Here is a 19389-nt window from a genome sequence, read left to right as displayed (position 1 = left end):
CTTTTCGAAACTGAGTGTTGGTGCCAGATACATTTGTATTGGTACAGCAGCATCTTGAAGTCTTCACTGCTGAATTGTCTCTTGTAGTTAGGAGCAGTGGCAGCATTGTTTTACCCCTCTGGTGTTAGATTCCCCAGGTTGCTCAGGGCTGATGCAAGTGATACTGCAGGATTGAAGAGCAGATAAGAAAGCTGTGAATGTGTCTATTCAGGTAGTGGAGACTAGGCATTTAGATAAGAAACTACTTAGTGGGTGATCTGATAATTTGCCACTTTTACAGTTCACCTGCTTTATACTTTTTAGATGCACAGCTTGCATGACAGTGTTTTAATGTCAGCGCATTTTATGCTCAAACCAGGCAAGCAATGCACGGGTACTATTTTGCAATACTTGTTTAGGCATATTTTTAATGTCTGTTGGAAATCCAGGATTCATCTGAAATGTGAAAAGCACTCATTTCATTTCATTTTTCAAACTTGTATGTAAGTCATATTTCAGCCTGTGGGTTATTTCTTTGGGAGGGCAGTGTTTTTATGTGTGTAATATAAGGGATAATTACATATATTTTATTTTAAGATGAAATTGAATCCTGCAGTGTGCTTGAAAGCAGATTCTTCTATATATCAAATTACAAGTTTGCAGATGATGCTCTGGGTTTATTTCCTGGCTTAAAAGCTTTGCACAAGGTGGTCTACATATGGATGGCAGTTGTGGTGTATAGTTTCAGATTTGCTGAAGGTTAGTACAATAGATATGCCCCAGCTTGCCAGGTGGTCCAATTTGTGTTTTTCTTCTGCAGGAACTCGGAGTTATTAGGAGAACACCTTGGCAGTGCTTGGGGCACTAGATCAAAAGACCCAGGAGTGATGAAGTTAACAGTGGCTGCAATAATACACTGGTAGTCTTCTACACAAATGCACTGCTTTGCTGGTTGGTTAAAACATTCTCAGTAGGTTAAAGTTGAGAGGTTAAAATGTTGAAACCGAATCCAGCACTCCTAGCTGCAGTTCAGAGTGTGCCGTACACGACAGTAATTGACTTCTGCACAGTTTTGCTTGGCAACTAATGCAACCAAGGTTGGGCTTTAAACTTTTGCCTCAGTGCACATTTAATTATTACAAAGTGCAAATTCCCACCAAGTCCACTTTGTCACTGAATCGAAACTCGGCAACAAATACTGAATCTCTAACATCATTTTTACTGTTCCCTATTTACAGCTAATCCTCTTATCTAAGCTTTATATGAGGGTTGGGGGGGGGGATCTATAAATAGTGCAAGAAAAAACACAGATTAAAAAAACTGTCACCTTGTGGTATTCCAGTGCATTTATGTGGGTATTAATCATAGCCTCTAAGGTTTTGTTTATCCAAAACCCAGCCCTCTGCTTTAAGTCATTCTGCGAACTCTGTTTTTATTTTAAGTCCAAGCATCAATTTATTGATCATCCTAAACTAGACCAAGGCAGCAGCACCATATGCTCTTTCCTGAAGGCTTTTTTTAAAGACTCTGAGCTATGATTTTCTGTAGGTCTCTTGAAAGTGTGTCCTTTATGCAATGCTTTTTCTGGACTAATGCTATTTTTCGTTCCAGTTGCTGTGAAATATGAGCACTGTTAACAGAAATATGATCCGCATAGATGACGCATCCCTTTGCCCCTATACCTCTGATTTACTATACAGGTCTAACCCACTGTACTGCTTCTGGCTATTCTACAAAGCTACCCTTCCTGAGACAGTTTGCTGTAAATTTTTTGTTCCGGTAGATTGAGAAAGCTAAGTACGGGGCAACAACGGCCTTGGGGCCCCCACCTGCTTTCACTGTTTGTATAACGAAAAATACTGTGTGTTTTTGCAAACAAGCTGTTTAGCTGACTGAAGTGTCAGAGGGTTGGCTACCAAATTAATAATAATTATATTTCTCTGTCATTTAGGCATAAATGGAAGGTGAAAGTAAAATGACCACCACACATTTAAATACTTGAAAACTGTACTTGAGTGAGGGCTCTAATAAAGGGAATGATATCCGTAGCTCCTGGGAATGTGTGCACTTCCTTTCCCTTCCAAGAGGTGCAGTTTATAACCAGAGATAAAGCTTGCGACACAGCTCCTGGTTATTAAATGTGGGACAATGATTGATGCAGCACGCTCTGCCAGGTCTTCCTATAACTAATACAGAACAAAAGGTGTCTGTAGATGTCTAGCCATGGTTTCTTAACACAGGAAAATTGTCTGTTTTCAGACAATTTTTTTAACGTACTGTACTTTCTACCAAATTGCTGTATGATTAGTTGGCTAAATCCATTTTTTTCAGGAATGTGTTCTTGCAGTTTCAGCTCGAGGCAGTACAGGATATAAAAGTCTGATGTGCGGAAGTATTCAAATATAGAAACCTGCAATACAATACAAGTATGATGTTTGAGACCTAGACAGTAGGTTTTAGTGATTTATAATCCACTATGATGCTTTATATACTGTACATTAATTACTATACTGTCCCTTTCAACAGTACAGATCCAAAGAAATAAACTGTTTTTTTCCTTCTGATTTTGTATGTTCTGTGAAATTAAAACGGCAAACCCACACAAATTCTTACCCAATATATTACTTAAAGACAAAATACATTTTGCTTAGTTTTCAGCAAGGGTTCATTTAAGTTGAACTAATAGTGACTCCTGCAACAGACTGGCTAGATACAATGTAAGCTTTCCATTTGCTGCTAAAGTGTCTGTGTGAGACAGAGGATGTTTCAAGAGGAAGTGGAGAGAGACTCAGAAGACTACCAGGACTCTGGGGGCAGCAGAGGGAGAAAGAGGAGGTCCATGGCACAGCTGTACAGTAGGCCTCATTTTTAAATAGGAGTAATTGTGTTACCAACACACAACCAGAATGCCTTCTGTTTGTTTTAAACTGCAGTGTTTATACTGAATACACAAGCTGGCACGCTAATGTTATAATTCTGTAATTTACCTGGAGTGTGTTCTGTTAATTGCAAGCTTTTCTGTAATTTACCTGGAGTGTGTTCTGTTAATTGCAAGCTTTTCTGTAATTTACCTGGAGTGTGTTCTGTTAATTGCAAGCTTTTCTGTAATTTGTCTGGAGTGTGTTCTGTTAATTGCAATTTCTGTAATTGTTCTGCCCTGATTTTTAGACATGAATAGTTGCTTTATGGGCCATTTTGGTTTTTACATAACTCCATATAATGTGGTGTGCCATCTTTTAGCCCTTGTAGTAAGACTTTTCCGGATTTTAGTATAGTTCTGTTCGTTACAGCTCAGTGTTGCAGAATGACCTTTTAACAAACTTCACCGGGTGTAATATTTTGAGTAGCTCTCGTTCAATGTTGCTGTGCTTCTATAGCTACAACCACCTAGGAAGGTGAACTGTTCCATTAGCAGCGTAGTCTTGAACTAGGCTGCAGAGACACTGCAAACATTTATTCCCTTACGAAGGTAAACACCAGGTGTTCTGTCCACTTTGCAGATAAAAGAATAGATTTGAGCTCTTGGCCTCAAACTTGCTGCCACTTTTTTCACCTTAATCACTGCCATCTTTTCTCAGGATAGAGGCACTTTGCCAGCAAAAGGTTACAGCAACTACATACCCTTCTGCACGCACAATTATACACTTTGCATGCTTGGTGCCTGTAACGAACTAACTCTTATGTTTGTTTTGGTTTTTTTGTTCATTACTGATGAGTAATCCCAGACAGCTGTGTTAATTTGACAAGTTGTTGTTGACTTTTGTCAGGGTTGGTTCCAGTATAGCCAGCTTGTGCTGATTTGCAGTTGCTGTTAAAATTGTGCAATACTACTTCCTTTGTGCACTGCAAGGCAGAACATTTTATTGCTGGTCTTTGCGTAAGCTGAGTCCGGTTCCTCACCTATAGAAGTCACTTTTGGGAAAACAGTACAAAGGGGGAGTTGTAGCACATGCTGGAACAAGCGTTTAAAGTCGTGCACCATTTTTTTTTTTTTTTCCACTCTGGACAAAAAACAAATCTTGATGTAAAACATTTTAGGGAACTTTGCATATTGATTTTGTATTGCTGTTGCTTGGCTCTGAGCTCTCCACAATTAAGTTGTCTGATTTAAAAAAAAAAAAAAAAAAAAAAAAAAAAAAGTGGGTGAGAAGTAGGATGGTCACAAATACTTACCTCTGGGCCAATTTGTAGTAGCTTTACTATTCCTCCTAAAGCTGCTCCTGTTACCTCCTACAAACTGTCTGCTTACCCCTTCGGTAGAACAGTAGTGAGGTCCCATGATATCCAAATCTCACTGTCCACTAAACTGGTTAACCAAGCCTTGTCAGCCTGCTTGGGGTACTGTCCATTAATGCTATTGTCAATCAAGGTTACACCCTTGTCGCTTACTCCTACTCAATATGACTCTGTTTCCCTTCCCACACAGATGTACGTTATAATGAAAAGAAACGGAGCCACAGTACTTGAATAGACATCTGTAAATTGCATAAACTTGCAGCAGTGGGCAACAGTTATCAAGTACACACTATCTAATGCACGTAGACCCTTGCCAATAGCATTACACTTTTTTTTTTTTTTTTTTTTTATAGGTTTCTTTCCAGTGCCTTTGTCATTTACACAGAAAATGGGGTTGAATATATGGTTTCCCATTCAGAAAGCCCAGTAAATGGGTTGTTTTGACAAGAGAAATCTTATTCATCATTGCATGTGTTGAGTAATACCTCTGTCCAGTACAAGGGCAGGTTTTTATGAAAGATTGCAGATCTCACTATTTTTGCATGTCTCTGCCTTGCAATTTGTCAGGCTTTAAGAGCACTGTAGCTGCAGTTTGTGCCGCTAGATAAACTGTGTCTACATTTCATATAGTCCACATGTTATGCCATGCTTCAGAAAAAAGGCTACACGCCGGTACAGTACAGAACGTCCTGCATCTGCAATTGTGTAACCACTTCCCAAACGTAAATGGTGCTATCTGCTTATTTCTAACGCTATCCCTTTGAATCCTGACTTGGGCTATAATTGTAAAAATGTAAAGTACTCTGTCATAGGTGGCAATTTTTAATTAAGGTGACCAATAAAAAAATATATTAAGTGTAAACAAAATGTGCAAGAAACTACTACAAATTACTGAAGTACATTTTGGCTGTGTGTAATGCTTAATGTTGACTGTAAAATACTTTGTGCTCTGTTAAGACTACTGCCTGTTGATGTTCAATTTCATTGCAAACTTGGGTTTAAAAAAAAATACATGCAATGGAAAAGTGGCATTTTTAATTTTATGTATACAATGCATCAGTAAAAGGGTGCTGCAAAAGAGGGTTAAACAAAACTAGAAGAAAAAGGCTTCATAGCCATGTGCTCTGATACTGCATTCAAAACATTGCAACTAGGACCCACTATTCATATCTTAAACTGTTTGATTTCACGTCTTCAATCAATGTTTTGCAGGCAGAAACCAGGACCTGTGAGAGCCCCACTGTTTGAAAGAATAAAAGGTCCATTTTTAATTTTATTTAGATTTCTTTCTTTTTGTTTAAGTTGCAGACATTTGATTTTGCATATTTTTTTTCTTGTATGTTGCAGGCATTTATTTATATTAAAATGTCTTCTAAAATGTCCAGTTCAAACAACATATCTCAAGCAAGAAGGACAGTCCAACAGTTAAGAATAGAAGCCAGTATTGAGAGGATAAAGGTAAAGTTTCACTCTACATTTATAACTGGTCTAATGTATTGCTTAATTCCAGGGTTATAGATCTCATTTGGTAAAGAACAACATTCTTATCTGCTCCAGTTTTTGCACAAGAATATATTTTAGGACCTTCCCTTCTTGTTTTGCAACAAGTTAGAATGGGCAAGCAAATATATTTAGGGCTAGTTGACCCCAGGGACCTGGGTCAATGCCTCTGCTTTTGTTCAGCAATTGTTTTGTGGTCTTTTACTGTCCACCAAATATACATAAACTGTGTTGCATTTAATTCAGCTGCAGTACTTTAACAAAACCTCCTCCTATCTCCACAATTGCCACACACAATACTGGAGTGTTGCTCTTCAGCTTCTGTTGAGGTTACCCTGGAGCTGTTTTGAAGGCTATGACCTTGCACAGCAATGAGGGTTATCTACTTCCAACACATCACTTCACAGGCAGAGGCACGAAACTTGAAGAAACTTTTGAACTTCTTGTTTTGTGTTTTTTTTTTTTTTTTTTTTTGTTTTTTTTTTTTTTTTTCAGTTTTAATGGTGTTAAAGCCTGCCTTTCTGGTTTCTCCAGGTTTCAAAGGCATCTGCAGACCTGATGCACTACTGTGGAGAACATGCCAAATACGACCCCCTGCTAATGGGCATCCCGGCTTCAGAAAACCCCTTCAAGGACAAGAAGCCTTGTACTATATTGTAGTGGACAACTGCTTTTTAATGTGGTGGCTTTTTTATATATAGACAGAAACCAGTTTAAATCTCATCTGTGTAGTCTTAAAGCCTCCTGGTACGTACTCTCTGTTTTAAGGTAATTTACATGATGAAATAACAAAATCTATATTTTTCTCTTTCTCTTTTGAGACCAAAGTTGCCTCAGAATTATACTTTATGTAAAATTAAGGTTTTTAACAAACGTACTTTTTGTATATGTGCTTTTTTACTAGATTCACCTTTTTGCCAGCTGCTCCTTTTAGTCATTTAAAAAATGTATTTGGACAGGAGTACTACAAAGTTCAAAAAAACCTATCCTAAAATATATTGACATTCTGTTGTATTAAAGTGCTAATTCTGTCACATTTTTCTAAGTGTTCAATCCACATGTTATACTTTCACCACTGGGATTATATGTTTTTGACAGTCTTAAGACAGGGGGTTGTGTGTTCCAGGGAGCCAAACGCAGCACTGGAATGCGAAACAGAAACATTTAAGTGCACTTTTGTTGAGGCATTCAGCTATTGTGACGTCAGTAGTACTCTGTCGTAACTGCATGCTGCCCTTTTTGTTTTCTGGGTGGACAGCTGGAGTGTTATACAGTGTAAGCTGAATAGAGTGTCATCTATTCAGAAGCTTCCTGGGGTGTCCAGTAAATGTACAAAGAGCGGGCAGCATACTTAAGGATGACGACTGTCTGTTTTGCAAATCAGTTTTGTCCTTTTTTTCTCAAGTTGTCTTTTCAGGTGCATCACAAATATAATGAAAACAGAATTTAACTTTTACTACAGTTCACCACTTCGCACAGATTCTAATCTCGCTGATGTTAAAGGTTGCTCGGTTATTTTTTAGTCCCATATTAAAAAGGTTATCGATGGTATTTTATGGTACTGCCACATGACGACACAAATTAACCTTGCATGTTCCTAATGCCTAAATGCCAGTACAGCGCTCTCTCTCTCTCTATCTATCTCTCTCTCTCTCTCTCCCTCCCTCTTTACTGTAGATTGAGTTGCCTGTTGCCCTTTTATGTCTGACACTGAATAAACATATACAGTATAAATAGATATTGCATCATTCCATAAGTTTAACGTTTGATTCATTGCATAAGTCATCGATATGCTGCTATCACAAGACTGGGGTGATCAGACTTCTGTTTTATTAACGTAAAGTCGTCACAAAAAATTTGGGCTTTCCATTAGTCTGGTATTGATGACTTATCCATGTAAAACCATACTGTTTTTACGAAATGGTCCAATATAGAAATAGTGGTTTTAAAAAACAAGTGATTTAATAACTTGAACAGATGTTTTTAAAATGCTAACTGGAATCCCAGATATCTGACGTAAAAATATTACTGTGTGTGTTACATTGGTAGGCAAGAGAGAATAGAAGAACTTGCAGGGCAGAACTTCAACTACCTGTTACCTTGGAGGTAAGCAAAGAGAAGGCCCTCTCCTAACATAATACTGTAGTAAATGGCAAGAGGCAGCAGCATTGCTGTGCATGTAACGTGGAAATGCCTTCAAACAATCGAGAGGATTTTTCTATTGTAGTCATTTTTTTATTCGACGATGGTATTCCATTTTGAGATGATGGGAAGTTAATCTGCGGTGTGTGTGTGTGATAAATATAATATTTATAAAATCTTTTTTGGTAGTTGTTAAGCTTATGTGCCACACAGTACAACCAGCATCTATGTGCCAGCTGTACTCTAACCAGTATTGGCCTTGTAAAAGAATGTGTTTGTAGTAGAATAGCACAGAGAGATCAGGAGAGCCATGTCTTGTAACCTGAAACACTTTAAACTTATTACCAGATCCACTCTTGTGATTGCTCCCTAGCCATAAATGTGGTTTTGGCTATGACAAATGTGGGTTAATAACACTAAATGTTTCGAAGGATTTGTTTTAGATGCTAACATGCTATAATTAAATACTTTGATATGAAGTACCACTTATATTCACTGCTTAATATGGGCAGCAAATGTTCCATTTGAAATGTGATGGAATCTCAAGTAGTAATTTACTGCCCACAATGGTGTCTATCAAGTAGTACAGTGTAGGTGCGTACAGTAGATCCCCCCCCCCCCAAATAGTTCATAAATCAGACATACACTAGGTCAGCACACTGAATCACATGACAGCAGAACACTTAAATGTATGCTGCCATATTTTAGTGTTCAATGTGTGGGTCTAGTATATGTCTGCCATTTTGAAATGTGGATACATAGTTCTCATTGGCTCACCTATTAAAAGCACTGCCCTCTGGGAGAGTCATGCCATGGTTCGAATTGCCAAGGATGGTATTCCTTAAATCGTCAGTGGCCTGTTCACTTTATAATGGCATTGCCCATTTAAGATGTGTTTCTCTTTGCATGTGTAATTGAATGGTGGGGTGTCAAGCCACATTACTGCCAGTGGTATTATGTTGTATAAAACCAGCTGTTCAGGTCATTAAGCAACACTGGTAAATCTAAGTGGCTAAAATTGCAGCCCTTTATTGACTGTTCTTTGTGTATGACATGCAATAATGCACAGAAAGGCTCTCTACTTTGAGTATGGTATGTAACAAATAATGAATCTCCAAGTCCTAAAAACGCTGTGTCTAAATTGATTGAGAAGCAGTTACTGTAAGAATTAATGTAAGCGGATTATCAGCCCACCCCCCTTTCTATTGGTTGGTTTGTCAATACGCAAAAAAAACACGGGCCATTTTAATTCTAGATCCTCAAAATATATCTAAACAAGCCAAACAGCCAATTAATGTACTGCAAAAGTAGGCATGAAGGCTTGATGGTCAACAAATTTGGAAACCTCTACATGGTTGCTCAGAGTGTGACCAGCTGCCGCAATGCAGCGTTCACTTAGAGGAGTTTTCTAAACATGTTCTGTGACAGTGTACTAGAGGCCTGATTTTCTTATTGTGTACTGATTTTTCTTCTACTTTCATTCTACTGTACTTTTTTATATTGCTTTACTTGAGCTGTATAACCCTGCCTACCTTTCCATGATCATGTTGCTGTATTTCAATTCAAAAGTACATAAACCATGAAACATCTTGCTTTTCTATCAAGCATGCTTTTTTGCCAACATGACATCGTTTTTATATGCACAATCTAACCGGATTTAAGTTTCCTGTTGGATGAATCGATTCTCTAAGTATTGTGCAGGTAGACCACTCCAAACTAGATGGTGTTTAGTATGTAAACTCTGTACATCCTGTATTCATATTGAAAATAAATAATTGCAAAAGGATTGATTCCCTGTGCATGTAAATGTACTAATAGTGAGCAATATATATAATCATTTTAATTTGACAAAGATAAATGCAGAAACTGTACTTTTCAAAGTACTGCACTGTTGAATGTCATGGGTGCAATTAATTCACATTTACTTCAATAAACATTACCAGCACTTTATACTAGTTGTGTCTTGTTTTACTATTGTGGCATTTTAAATGAAAATAAAAATCATAACTTGGAATATACTATTAAAATAAACTAGGGGCACAGTCATGGTTGGGAAAGGGCTGGGTTTGGTGCTTGTGTCACGCCTCTCAGAAACCCTTAACTAGGGATAGCAAGATCTTTAAAGATAAGTCACATCTTCAAATGCATGTTGTCTTTGTTTCCTTATGTAGGTCTAATTTAAATGTTTTTGTTTTGCAATGGTAACTTAAAAAAAAAAAAGTACATTCAATGGAAAGACACATTTTATAGAAATCCCATAACACAAACCCTTCCCCTAACGGAGTTTCCGCATAGCAACAGAAAATACAGGTTTTACTACAATGAGTATGGCATTTGTTATACAAAAATATTGGATGATTCCAGAGTAATGATTTGGTTACATACTGGGGTGCAGCTGGTATTTTAATTAGGTCAAAGAAGGAAAGTTTATCTTTGCAGATAACTAAGGGTATTTTCTCACGAATTATATGCAAAATCCAATTAAATTTAATTGGGATTCCAGATCCTGTTCTGAAATTATATATTTATATAAATACAAAAAAACTGTTAAGGGCCCTCGCTCGCAACACATCAAAAACCGCCACTGAAGAGATGGTCAGATTAGTCAGACGCGGAGCAGAAGAATCGCATACATCTCTAGATCACTCTCCATTCAAATCCAGGACCAAAATACTTTCACATACCAGTACTCTCATACTAGACAAACCCCTCCTTTGATGGACCTTCAAGGTATCTCTTAATCACACACAGTATTGGTATAACAAAGGATCTTTGAGAGCATCCTGATTTGATATGAGACACACATTATACATGTCAATCTCTTCCTACAACCATGATTGATTTGCAGCTGCAAATAAAACTTGAAATTACCAATGACCTAAGGAATGCAAACAGAGCTTTACAAATGAATAAAAGCCTCTTTTATTGTACGATGCCAGAGGGTCCTGATGTCACTTTTCAGTAGTTCATTGTATGAGAGAGTCATCAGCTGGCACATGTGCTCATGTTTCTTGTTTTGAAATGGCATCAGGGATTTTCACATGTTCAGGATGTGGCTTGGTGGATATGCAGCCATTGTGTGCATTAAGGTTTTTGGAACTAGTGGAAAGAAAAACTGAGTGGCTTTCTTACAGAACTAAACAGCAGCCCATGCCATTTGAAACATACAACCACCAAACAGTCAAATACAGTATTAAGAAAATTGATCGATCAATCAATCTATTAATGATAAATATATCATACCTGTTTGCAGCTTTAACTCATTAATATGACGGCTTTACATAACGAACACAATCACTCTGGTGTGTCTTTTAGGATTTACACCTATAATATTAAAATTATGTTTTCCAGAGGTTTAATAAGTGCTTATTAGAAGCTTAATTGGTCCAATTAAGTAATTTAGGTTACAGTTGAAACAAAAACCAGGAGGGATACTGGCCCTCCAGGACCAGGATTGGAGACTGCTGATATATACTGTTCCCCCAGATCCATTGTGTGACCTGCACCATGCTGTACACTGCAATCATTTGGAACAGCAGTGTACAGAGTTAACTACTTCAGGGTCTGGGTGCAGGTTTAATTAATTCAATTAAACAATTTTGAACAGGGTTGGAACAAAGACCAGGAATGGAAAGACCAACAACATGAACTTAATCGTAATGCTTTTAAACAGTATAATTTATAAAATTGTATACAGATTGTGGTTTCAAATTATACAATATAATACAATCACTTTATTATATCCAAATTTTGGATCATGTTCAGTTGGGTTTCAAACACTGATAAACAAATATGATGTCTTGTAAAGCATTCCATGGATATTTGCATCCAGTTTACTGACAGTTCTGTGTCAGATGAAGTAAACATTTTAATTGACTCTATTTTCTATTTTTGTTAAATGCAGTATTTACAAAATTGCTTCAAGGTTTATTTTTTAAAATCTAAATGAGGTTGAATTCAAAATTGACTAATCAGTGACCCAATTTGATGTAATGTTTGTAATTTTTTTTCAAACAATCGTTGGAGTACATCATAAAAGGAGCCACTGCGTTGTGAGTGATGAGATAAAGGGTAACGTACCTAGACAGTAGTATGTGTGTGGTGCTGAAGGTTGTCATTTATTAGATCAGCTGTTCTTATGTTTGTCATGTTACACAAATTATAGCCTACGTTAAATAAGTAGAACACAACACTGTGTGTATCTGATGCAGTTTATTAAAATAACTCAACAGGCCCTTCTCAGAGTGATTTAACACAATATTAACTTACAGGGTTAGGGATTTGCTTTAGCCACATGACTGCAGATTGTGTTCAGTCATTCAGCCAACTGCATCAATGTCCCAGGCATTTGGTCAAATGCCTGGTTTATCAGAACATATACATCAGGCATTTTTTGTGTAAAATCAAGAGCAAGGTAATTAGAATAGCAATGAAGACAGAGCTTAAACATTGACTTTGTCTCCTTTAAGTTTTTACCTTTTATTGAGATTCAGTATTTTGACGTTATGGATGTTATACGAAGTACATCATTTGTCCCAGCAGATTACCGTGAGCCTGTAGAGACGATCAGTATGACACCTTTCTGAAGTGCACAGTCTGGGGTTGCCTGTGTGAGTGTGGACCTCTCCCAAAGCCCCTTCCCTACTCTCATTGTCTGGTGCTCTGCTGGATACTCAAGTGTTGGAGAGCCACGACCTCCCCCTTTAACAATCCCCACTGAGCTGCCTGTGATTGACAGCCCACCTGCGGAAGGGTATTTAATAAATTCCCACACAAGCACACAAGACCCTCTGTCTCTCACATCCCACCACCCCCCACCCCTCACTCATCACTGGTGCCTAAGAGAAGGGACCCCCTGTCAAGCCTCTCTAGGCTGCATTCCAGGGTGACTGGCAAATGGGGATTCCAAGCCATGACTCACAACATCATGATAATTACAGGTGTTTAAAGAATAGAAAGAAGTCAGTGTAGCGATCAGGATGATATGCTTCTGTGACAATGAGAGCGTTACAGTGCAACTGGCACAAGCTATTCCTCATGAAATATATAGATTCCTTTAAAATAAAGGGGATTTTACTCATATTTTACCTTAGTGTTTAGCATTTCAGCAACATACCTTTAATGTAATAAAACAGGCGATGACAACTAAGCTGGACCAAAGGAAATGTTACATTAACCTTCTGGTCCGTTCCCCTTTCCAAATGCAGGTATACTATAGTATGCATGATATTGATGTGATTCAGCCATCTGCCATTTCTTTGTATCTGTTAGTCTGAATCAGATGGAACTGACGTCACATGGGGCATCCTATATATCTTTACAGTAATAAGGAACTAAAAGCAACTTTAACCTCGAAGTTCTGTGCCAACAGACTAAAAAAAAAAAAAAAAAAAAAAATAATGTAGGAACTTTAAAGTGTGTTTGTTTTAGAGCAAAGCTTGTATTTTTTTTTTTAGTAGATGTAACATCCATAGATATTTCAAACCTGAAATGATCAACCAACCTTTAATCCACACCTCACTGGTGCATTCACCCCACTGTTTGTATCTAGCAAAAAAAAAAAAAAAAAACTTTAATTGAAATCATTTCACCTGCACCATATTTACTGATACTTTTATATGAAGATTTTTTTTTTCCTTCACAACAAATTGTGCAAATCTGATTTATTCCCTTTTTTATTGCACAAGAAGTGCAGATCCCAGACGTGGAAACATGGTCTCTTCCATAATGTGATATAATATTCTAGAAACAGGTGTGCATTTGACAAAAGCTGTTTCTCTGTTGACTGATTATTGTACGTCTGCCAGTGACGTCACAATGCCATTTATTACACCAGTGCTAACTCAATGAGTGCTAAACTTCCAGCACTTGAAAACCTAAAAATTATCTGGTCAAGTGAATCAGTCTTTTTTTTCAAGAGTTATAGGATTTCTAATTTGGAGCTTAGTGTATAAAACCCCATTTAAGCCTCACAGGTTACTTTATGAGAGCGTTTATAAATAGAAGCAGTATGAGGCCTGATTTCCTGTCAGCATGTGGGCAGCTATTTAGGGAATCACACAAAATCTCAGAATAATGGACGTGGGTGTGTTTTTTCAAGCTAGTACAAGTAAAAACATGTTTTCACAAGTTCTGACAGAACAAGAACAGGAGAAAAAGGCAATAGAAGTGAAGGAAATACACTCAGTAGTACTTGGGTAAGCTCTTTGATTAGGTATCTTTACAGCGGAATGCATTAAAAACATACAATCAACACAGCAAACAGGTTTTTTGAAGGAAAACTATTTGACCTTGTATGAATGTATAAGCAAAATGATAGTTTATAAAAAAAAAGCACTTTATAAAAAGATCTACTGTATGTTGCCCTTTTTGGTTTCTGCTCAATGTTAATTTTTTGTTCCCTACACACACAGCCCCTTATATCCTTTAACAGGAGACAGCTTGGTCTGATGAATAATCTCAGAAATGTCTTCATCTAGACAATGTGGTGAAGCTATAAAACAAGACCAACAAGATGCTCGGATATATAGTGAAAAGTGTTGAATTTAAATCAAGGGAAGTAATGTTAAAACTGTACAATGCATTAGTAAGACCTCATCTTGAATATTGTGTTCCGTTCTGGGCACATCCCTACAAAAAGACCATTACTGCTCTAAAAAGAGTGCAAAGAAGAGCGACCAGAATTATTCCGGGTTTAAAAGGCATGTCATATGCAGACAGGCTAAAAGAATTGAATCTGTTCAGTCTTGACAAAAAAAAAAAACTACGTGACGATCTGATTCAAGCATTCAAAATTCTAAAAGGTATTGACAATGTCGATCCAGGGGACTTTTTCGATATGAAAAAAGAAACAAGAACCAGGGGTCACAAATGGAGATTAGATAAAGGGGCATTCAGAACAGAAAATAAGTTGCACTTTTTTACACAGAGCATTGTGAGAGTCTGAAACCAACTCCCCAGTAATGTTGTTGAAGCTGACACCCTGGGATCCTTTAAGAAGCTGCTTAATGAGATTCTGGGATCAATAAGCTACTAACAACCCAACGAGCAAGACGGGCCGAATGGCCTCCCCTCATTTGTAAACTTTCTTATGTTCTTATGCCATTTTATCTGATATTGCTAAGCTCATCATATTGACCTGCTGTTCGTTAGCAAGATGATTGCCCGGCTTGCACCAGAAGTTACAACAGTGACAGGCCTCCATCATTAGTACATGGCAAGAGTTGTATAATCTGCATACCTGCCTCTGCATACCTCTGGCTCCAGTGATGTAAGTTATCACCGGTAATCTGTCACACCCTGTGTGTAAAAGGCAAAGAGCCTGCTGACACTCTTAGTCATACTGGAGACAATGGTGGTGTGGCAGTTAAATCCAAGAGTGTGACGTAGATGTTTTTCTACACTAAAAATTACTTCAGAATATCAGCTTGCTTTCTGTTAAAACTACAGTATATCCTACTCTGTTATTTTTTTTCCTCACTGTAACTTGCTTGTTTGTAATTTCCCTGCAAGAGAAACCGAAAATAAATCTCGTTTTTATTTCTACAGGAATTACAATTGAACTAAAAACAAAACAACCTATAAGAACAGTAGAAGGACAGCTGTTCTGTATGTAGTTTATCTTGCATTTTCTTTCAGAACTGTACTATCATAAAATAAAATGTGCTTACTATGTGTGTGTGCATTAGTTTGTAATTTACATGCTAGATTGAGGTGCCCGTCTCTTTGGGGGTGTTACATGTACATAGTCAAGATTGCACATTTATTTGTTTACTGTGTGTTTTTCTAGTAGGTGGAGAAAAAAAAAATAAACCTTAATGTTTCTTTATTGATAGCAGCCTCTATTGTAAAGCTGATATATGACTGTGGCATAAATACGAGGGCGGCGCCAAATACGGTAATACAGTAACTCATCAGCAGGAAGTGAAAACTGTTCCAATCCAGTTATTCAATAAGTGAATAATCTTGCTAACCAAATGGAAACAACCCAAAACATTCTGTATCCCACCAAAAGCCAATTAAATAATCAAAACCATCAAACAGGATGGAGCCCACACTTTTCAGACAGTGGTGGTGGGCATGGATTTTGACCAAACAGGATACTCTCAGCCATTCTGGAAAACCTGTGTGTAGCAAATAGATGATCCTCCTCCTAACCCCCCCTCCATGCAGTGCTCATTGAAGCCTGCACTGGCCTCTCTGTAGCTGTTTTTGAACTACCAATGTGTTTCAGATACTGGGAAAATGCTGGAAAGTAAAATGCACTCACACCATAACCACCAAGTTTAAATAGTTTATTAAAACAAATGGTACAATCATGCCAGTTATTTACAGATATTATGATGATGGAAAATGTAAACACAGAAATACATTTGAATTCATGTAAAAAAAATGTAATAGTAATAACTCCAAAGCAAATTCAGAAAGAATGGCTGGAATATTAACATTTCTCAATGAAAAAACAAAACATTAAATTACATTTCCTATTCTTTCCCCCCCCCCCCCCCCCCCCCCCTTCCCTTTAAATAATAATAAAATTATGGTATATACATATATTTAAAAAAAACCTTGACTCCATCACATCTCCTTAAATCAGTCCCAAACCATGTCACCGCTACTGCATCAATCCTGCTGTTAACCAGATCACACAGGTCAAATCTCTTTCCAGTAAATGCTGATTAGGTCTCACATGATTCCGTTTCCTGTATCTGTTTCTCTGTACAAATCAGTTTTAACTGAACTTGTCCCCCCCCCTTCCCCCCCTAGTCCTGGCGGTGCCCAAACTTCCAGGTCACCACTCTTCATTGGGCAGAGCATTCTTTCTTGTAGTTGAACTGAACTCCACCCCTTCCTGGTCACTTCGTAAAATGTTTTGCATCAGCTTGGGGGATTTTCTCCTGAGAATTATGCAACTCCAGTGCGATTCATTGAAAAAGTCTTTGTCTGCCCTTTTCATCATCTTTCTGGAAGGTTAATCACTGGCACCCACTGGTCCAAACAGCGGCTCTCTTTGCAGAATCCATTCACTTTGTTCAGAGCTGGATCTTTCCATGTAGATCCGTGTGGATTCTGGAAAGAAATAATAAAACAGTTGTTTAAAACGCTGAACCAGCACATTGATTCTGCTAAGGCATGCTGTACTGTTAACTGCACACAGGCTCAGCAATGACAGTGCCTGCATTCACACAAACTGTAAATTATAGGTTCTATGTGCATTCAAGAATTGGATACTTGAACACAAAAATAAATCAGAATAATTTTGCATATATTAGGACTCAGCTTTGGAATTCAGCTAACTGGTCTCCCAAGTACTCAGAGATCACATTCACAGGATTCCTGTGCCTCTGCTGAAAAATGCAACCCCCCCCTCTTTGTGACCAGAGTTCCTGTAACAACTATTAGCACATCATCTATCCTGCAACAAGGCAGGAAATACGTAGCATTCTGCAAGCAGAGCCACCAAATACCACACAATGACTTCTCAGAAGACATCCACACCACAGACTGTTTAGGAAGGCTGCTTATACGAGTTGAAAGCAGAAGCAAAATAACACAATTCCTATATTACGTACTTTAAAATATAAAATAATGTAATTTTAACTCTAACAACAGCAGAAAAAGAAACATGAATTGGTTATATCTACCACCTAAGCTTTCCAGCTATATTTAGCACCCCGACTGAAATGTGGCTTATGACCAAGCAGGAATCGACACTTACAGTGACTAAAACACAGTGGAGGTCCATGGGCTCCCCTCCTTGCTTCACTCCGCCCACCAGCTCTGCCAGACACCTCATGTTGTTCACCCTTAAGATGTTAATGTCATTTTCACAGCAAAATGCCTGAATTAAGGTGAAATGGATTTGCAGCGCAACGTCTTGCGCATCCTCCTCCTCTGTAGCCAGCAAACATAAAACCACATTGTCTGGATCCCTGCAAAAATAAACAGTTGAGCGTTTAGATTCTACATGAATTCTTTAAATATAGTTTAAAAAAACAATAATGGAATGCACTTGCTTACAAAACACTTAATATAATACTTACACGTTGAGTGACTTTGCCGCCTCGTAAACTCCAACAGTTATGCATCCTTGAGGTAACGCCGAGCTAAGAACTTCTTCAAGGGCCTTTCCCACTGTATCCATGCTAGGAATAAAACGCAAACAGGAATGGTCATACATCTGGTCTCTTTGTGATAAACTACACCCATACCAATGCATTAACTGATTAACTACCATTAAGAAAGCTTCCGCTTACAATCCGATGGAGTTAATAATATACCCAAGCTAGCTAACCACGAACAAACTCACGGGTCCTCAGGTTACTATGGTAAACGTGGTAATTATAATGTTAAATCATAATATTATATTTCAGCTGCAAAGACATTGAAAACTGTATTTCCTTTAAAATACGTCTGATGATTAGCCTTTTACAATTTTGTAATAGCTGTTTTTTTTTTTTTTTTTTTTTTTTATTTATTTATTTTGCAAACGTTGCCGAGGTTACTCGGTTCAATTACTTTCCACACAACTTAAAAAAAAAATAGACGAGACAATCAATTCTGACTGACAAATAATGTCTTTATACACCCAAACAAAATCGAGCAACGATAAGCGACAGCAGCACCCGAATTTCTCCTTCGTAACAAGTTAAAATGGACAAAAATAATTTTAAAAAATGAAGTACCTTTCTGTACTTTGATCTCCACTTAACTCCTCCAAAGTCATATTGCACATAACGTAATCCAAGTATGTTCTAGGAAGACAGGCTTTTTGAAAATAAGTGTAAGTTATAGTTTCCACTAGCGTCTTTCTCACATGCTTACAGCTCAGCGACAAATCCTGTCTGCGAGTGAAGAAACCGGCGATCAGCAATTTCTAGTAAACGCTGAACAATCACCAGGGAATTATTGCCGGTTATTTACATATGAAAGTTCATTGGTTCATGCTAATTAGCGTACCCTGGAGTGATTTGAGGAAAGGCTGGTAGTAACAACTTAAGAACAAGGTCATTGGGGACATCGATACAAGGGGAGGTGCCTTGGTGACTGGCCTCGCCCCCCATATGTATGCAGTGGTGACAATAGGTCTTTGTTTTAATTTACAATGACAGCTCGAAATACTGTAAAATGCAAAGCTAGGTGTTGAATATACTTTAAAAACACATAACCTTTAGCGACCATGGAACAATATACACACTACAGGGCTTTATTGGGTTGTGAAATTGAATATGATGGTATGAAAAGGTTATTTTTGATTGCTGTTATTATATAATGTCGGTGCACATTATTAAAATATTGCATTCTTTATAGAGGTCACTGAAAAGTGACAAGGTCTGTGTGAAACTGCACGGTGCATTTGTTTAAATCTAACTAATCACTTATGTTGCTAAATAATGTCAACCTCTTTTCAAATAAGACTTGAAGGTAATAGATTGACCTAAACCTGATCGCTTTCATTTGCATGCCACTACTAAAAGGAATTCATGTCTTATACACACCTGAAACATTTGCAAACAAAAGTACGAAAACAGA

The 19389-nt window shown here is 37.7% G+C and overlaps 2 protein-coding genes across 4 annotated transcripts in view; one reads left to right on the top strand and one right to left on the bottom strand.

Annotated features, from left to right (window-relative positions):
* Positions 1-19389, top strand: part of LOC121330908 (guanine nucleotide-binding protein G(I)/G(S)/G(O) subunit gamma-12-like) — a 63118-nt gene that overhangs the window by 29718 nt on the left and 14011 nt on the right. For 2 of the 3 annotated variants that reach the window (XM_041277867.1, XM_041277866.1), the window contains 3 exons: positions 5428-5474; positions 5563-5673; positions 6250-9806. The exons of the other annotated variant lie outside the window; for it this stretch is intronic. In XM_041277867.1, the coding sequence (XP_041133801.1) occupies positions 5581-5673; positions 6250-6375 (219 nt within the window). In that variant the 5' untranslated portion in view covers positions 5428-5474; positions 5563-5580 and the 3' untranslated portion in view covers positions 6376-9806. Of the gene's footprint in view, positions 1-5427; positions 5475-5562; positions 5674-6249; positions 9807-19389 lie in introns of those variants that run through there. 3 annotated transcript variants of the gene reach the window in all.
* LOC121330907 (growth arrest and DNA damage-inducible protein GADD45 alpha-like) lies at positions 16138-18751 on the bottom strand. Its single transcript, XM_041277863.1, has 4 exons — positions 18543-18751; positions 17901-18002; positions 17576-17789; positions 16138-16926 (listed from the first exon to the last, which is right to left on the bottom strand). The coding sequence occupies exons 1-4, from the start codon at positions 18590-18592 to the stop codon at positions 16813-16815; spliced, it is 480 nt and encodes a 159-aa protein (XP_041133797.1). The 5' UTR covers positions 18593-18751; the 3' UTR covers positions 16138-16812.

This window comes from Polyodon spathula, chromosome 18 (assembly GCF_017654505.1).
Source record: "Polyodon spathula isolate WHYD16114869_AA chromosome 18, ASM1765450v1, whole genome shotgun sequence".
NCBI lineage: Eukaryota > Metazoa > Chordata > Actinopteri > Acipenseriformes > Polyodontidae > Polyodon > Polyodon spathula.
This window is presented reverse-complemented; position numbering and strand designations above follow the sequence as displayed.

Coding starts and splice junctions, on each gene's coding strand:
- LOC121330907 (XM_041277863.1), bottom strand. CDS start 18,592: ATGTGCAATATGACTTTGGAGGAGTTAAGTGGAGATCAAAGTACAGAA. Junction 18,003..18,542: donor GGAGATCAAAGTACAGAAAG/GTACTTCATTTT, acceptor TTTTATTCCTAG/CATGGATACAGTGGGAAAGG. Junction 17,790..17,900: donor GCGGCAAAGTCACTCAACGT/GTAAGTATTATA, acceptor TTATTTTTGCAG/GGATCCAGACAATGTGGTTT.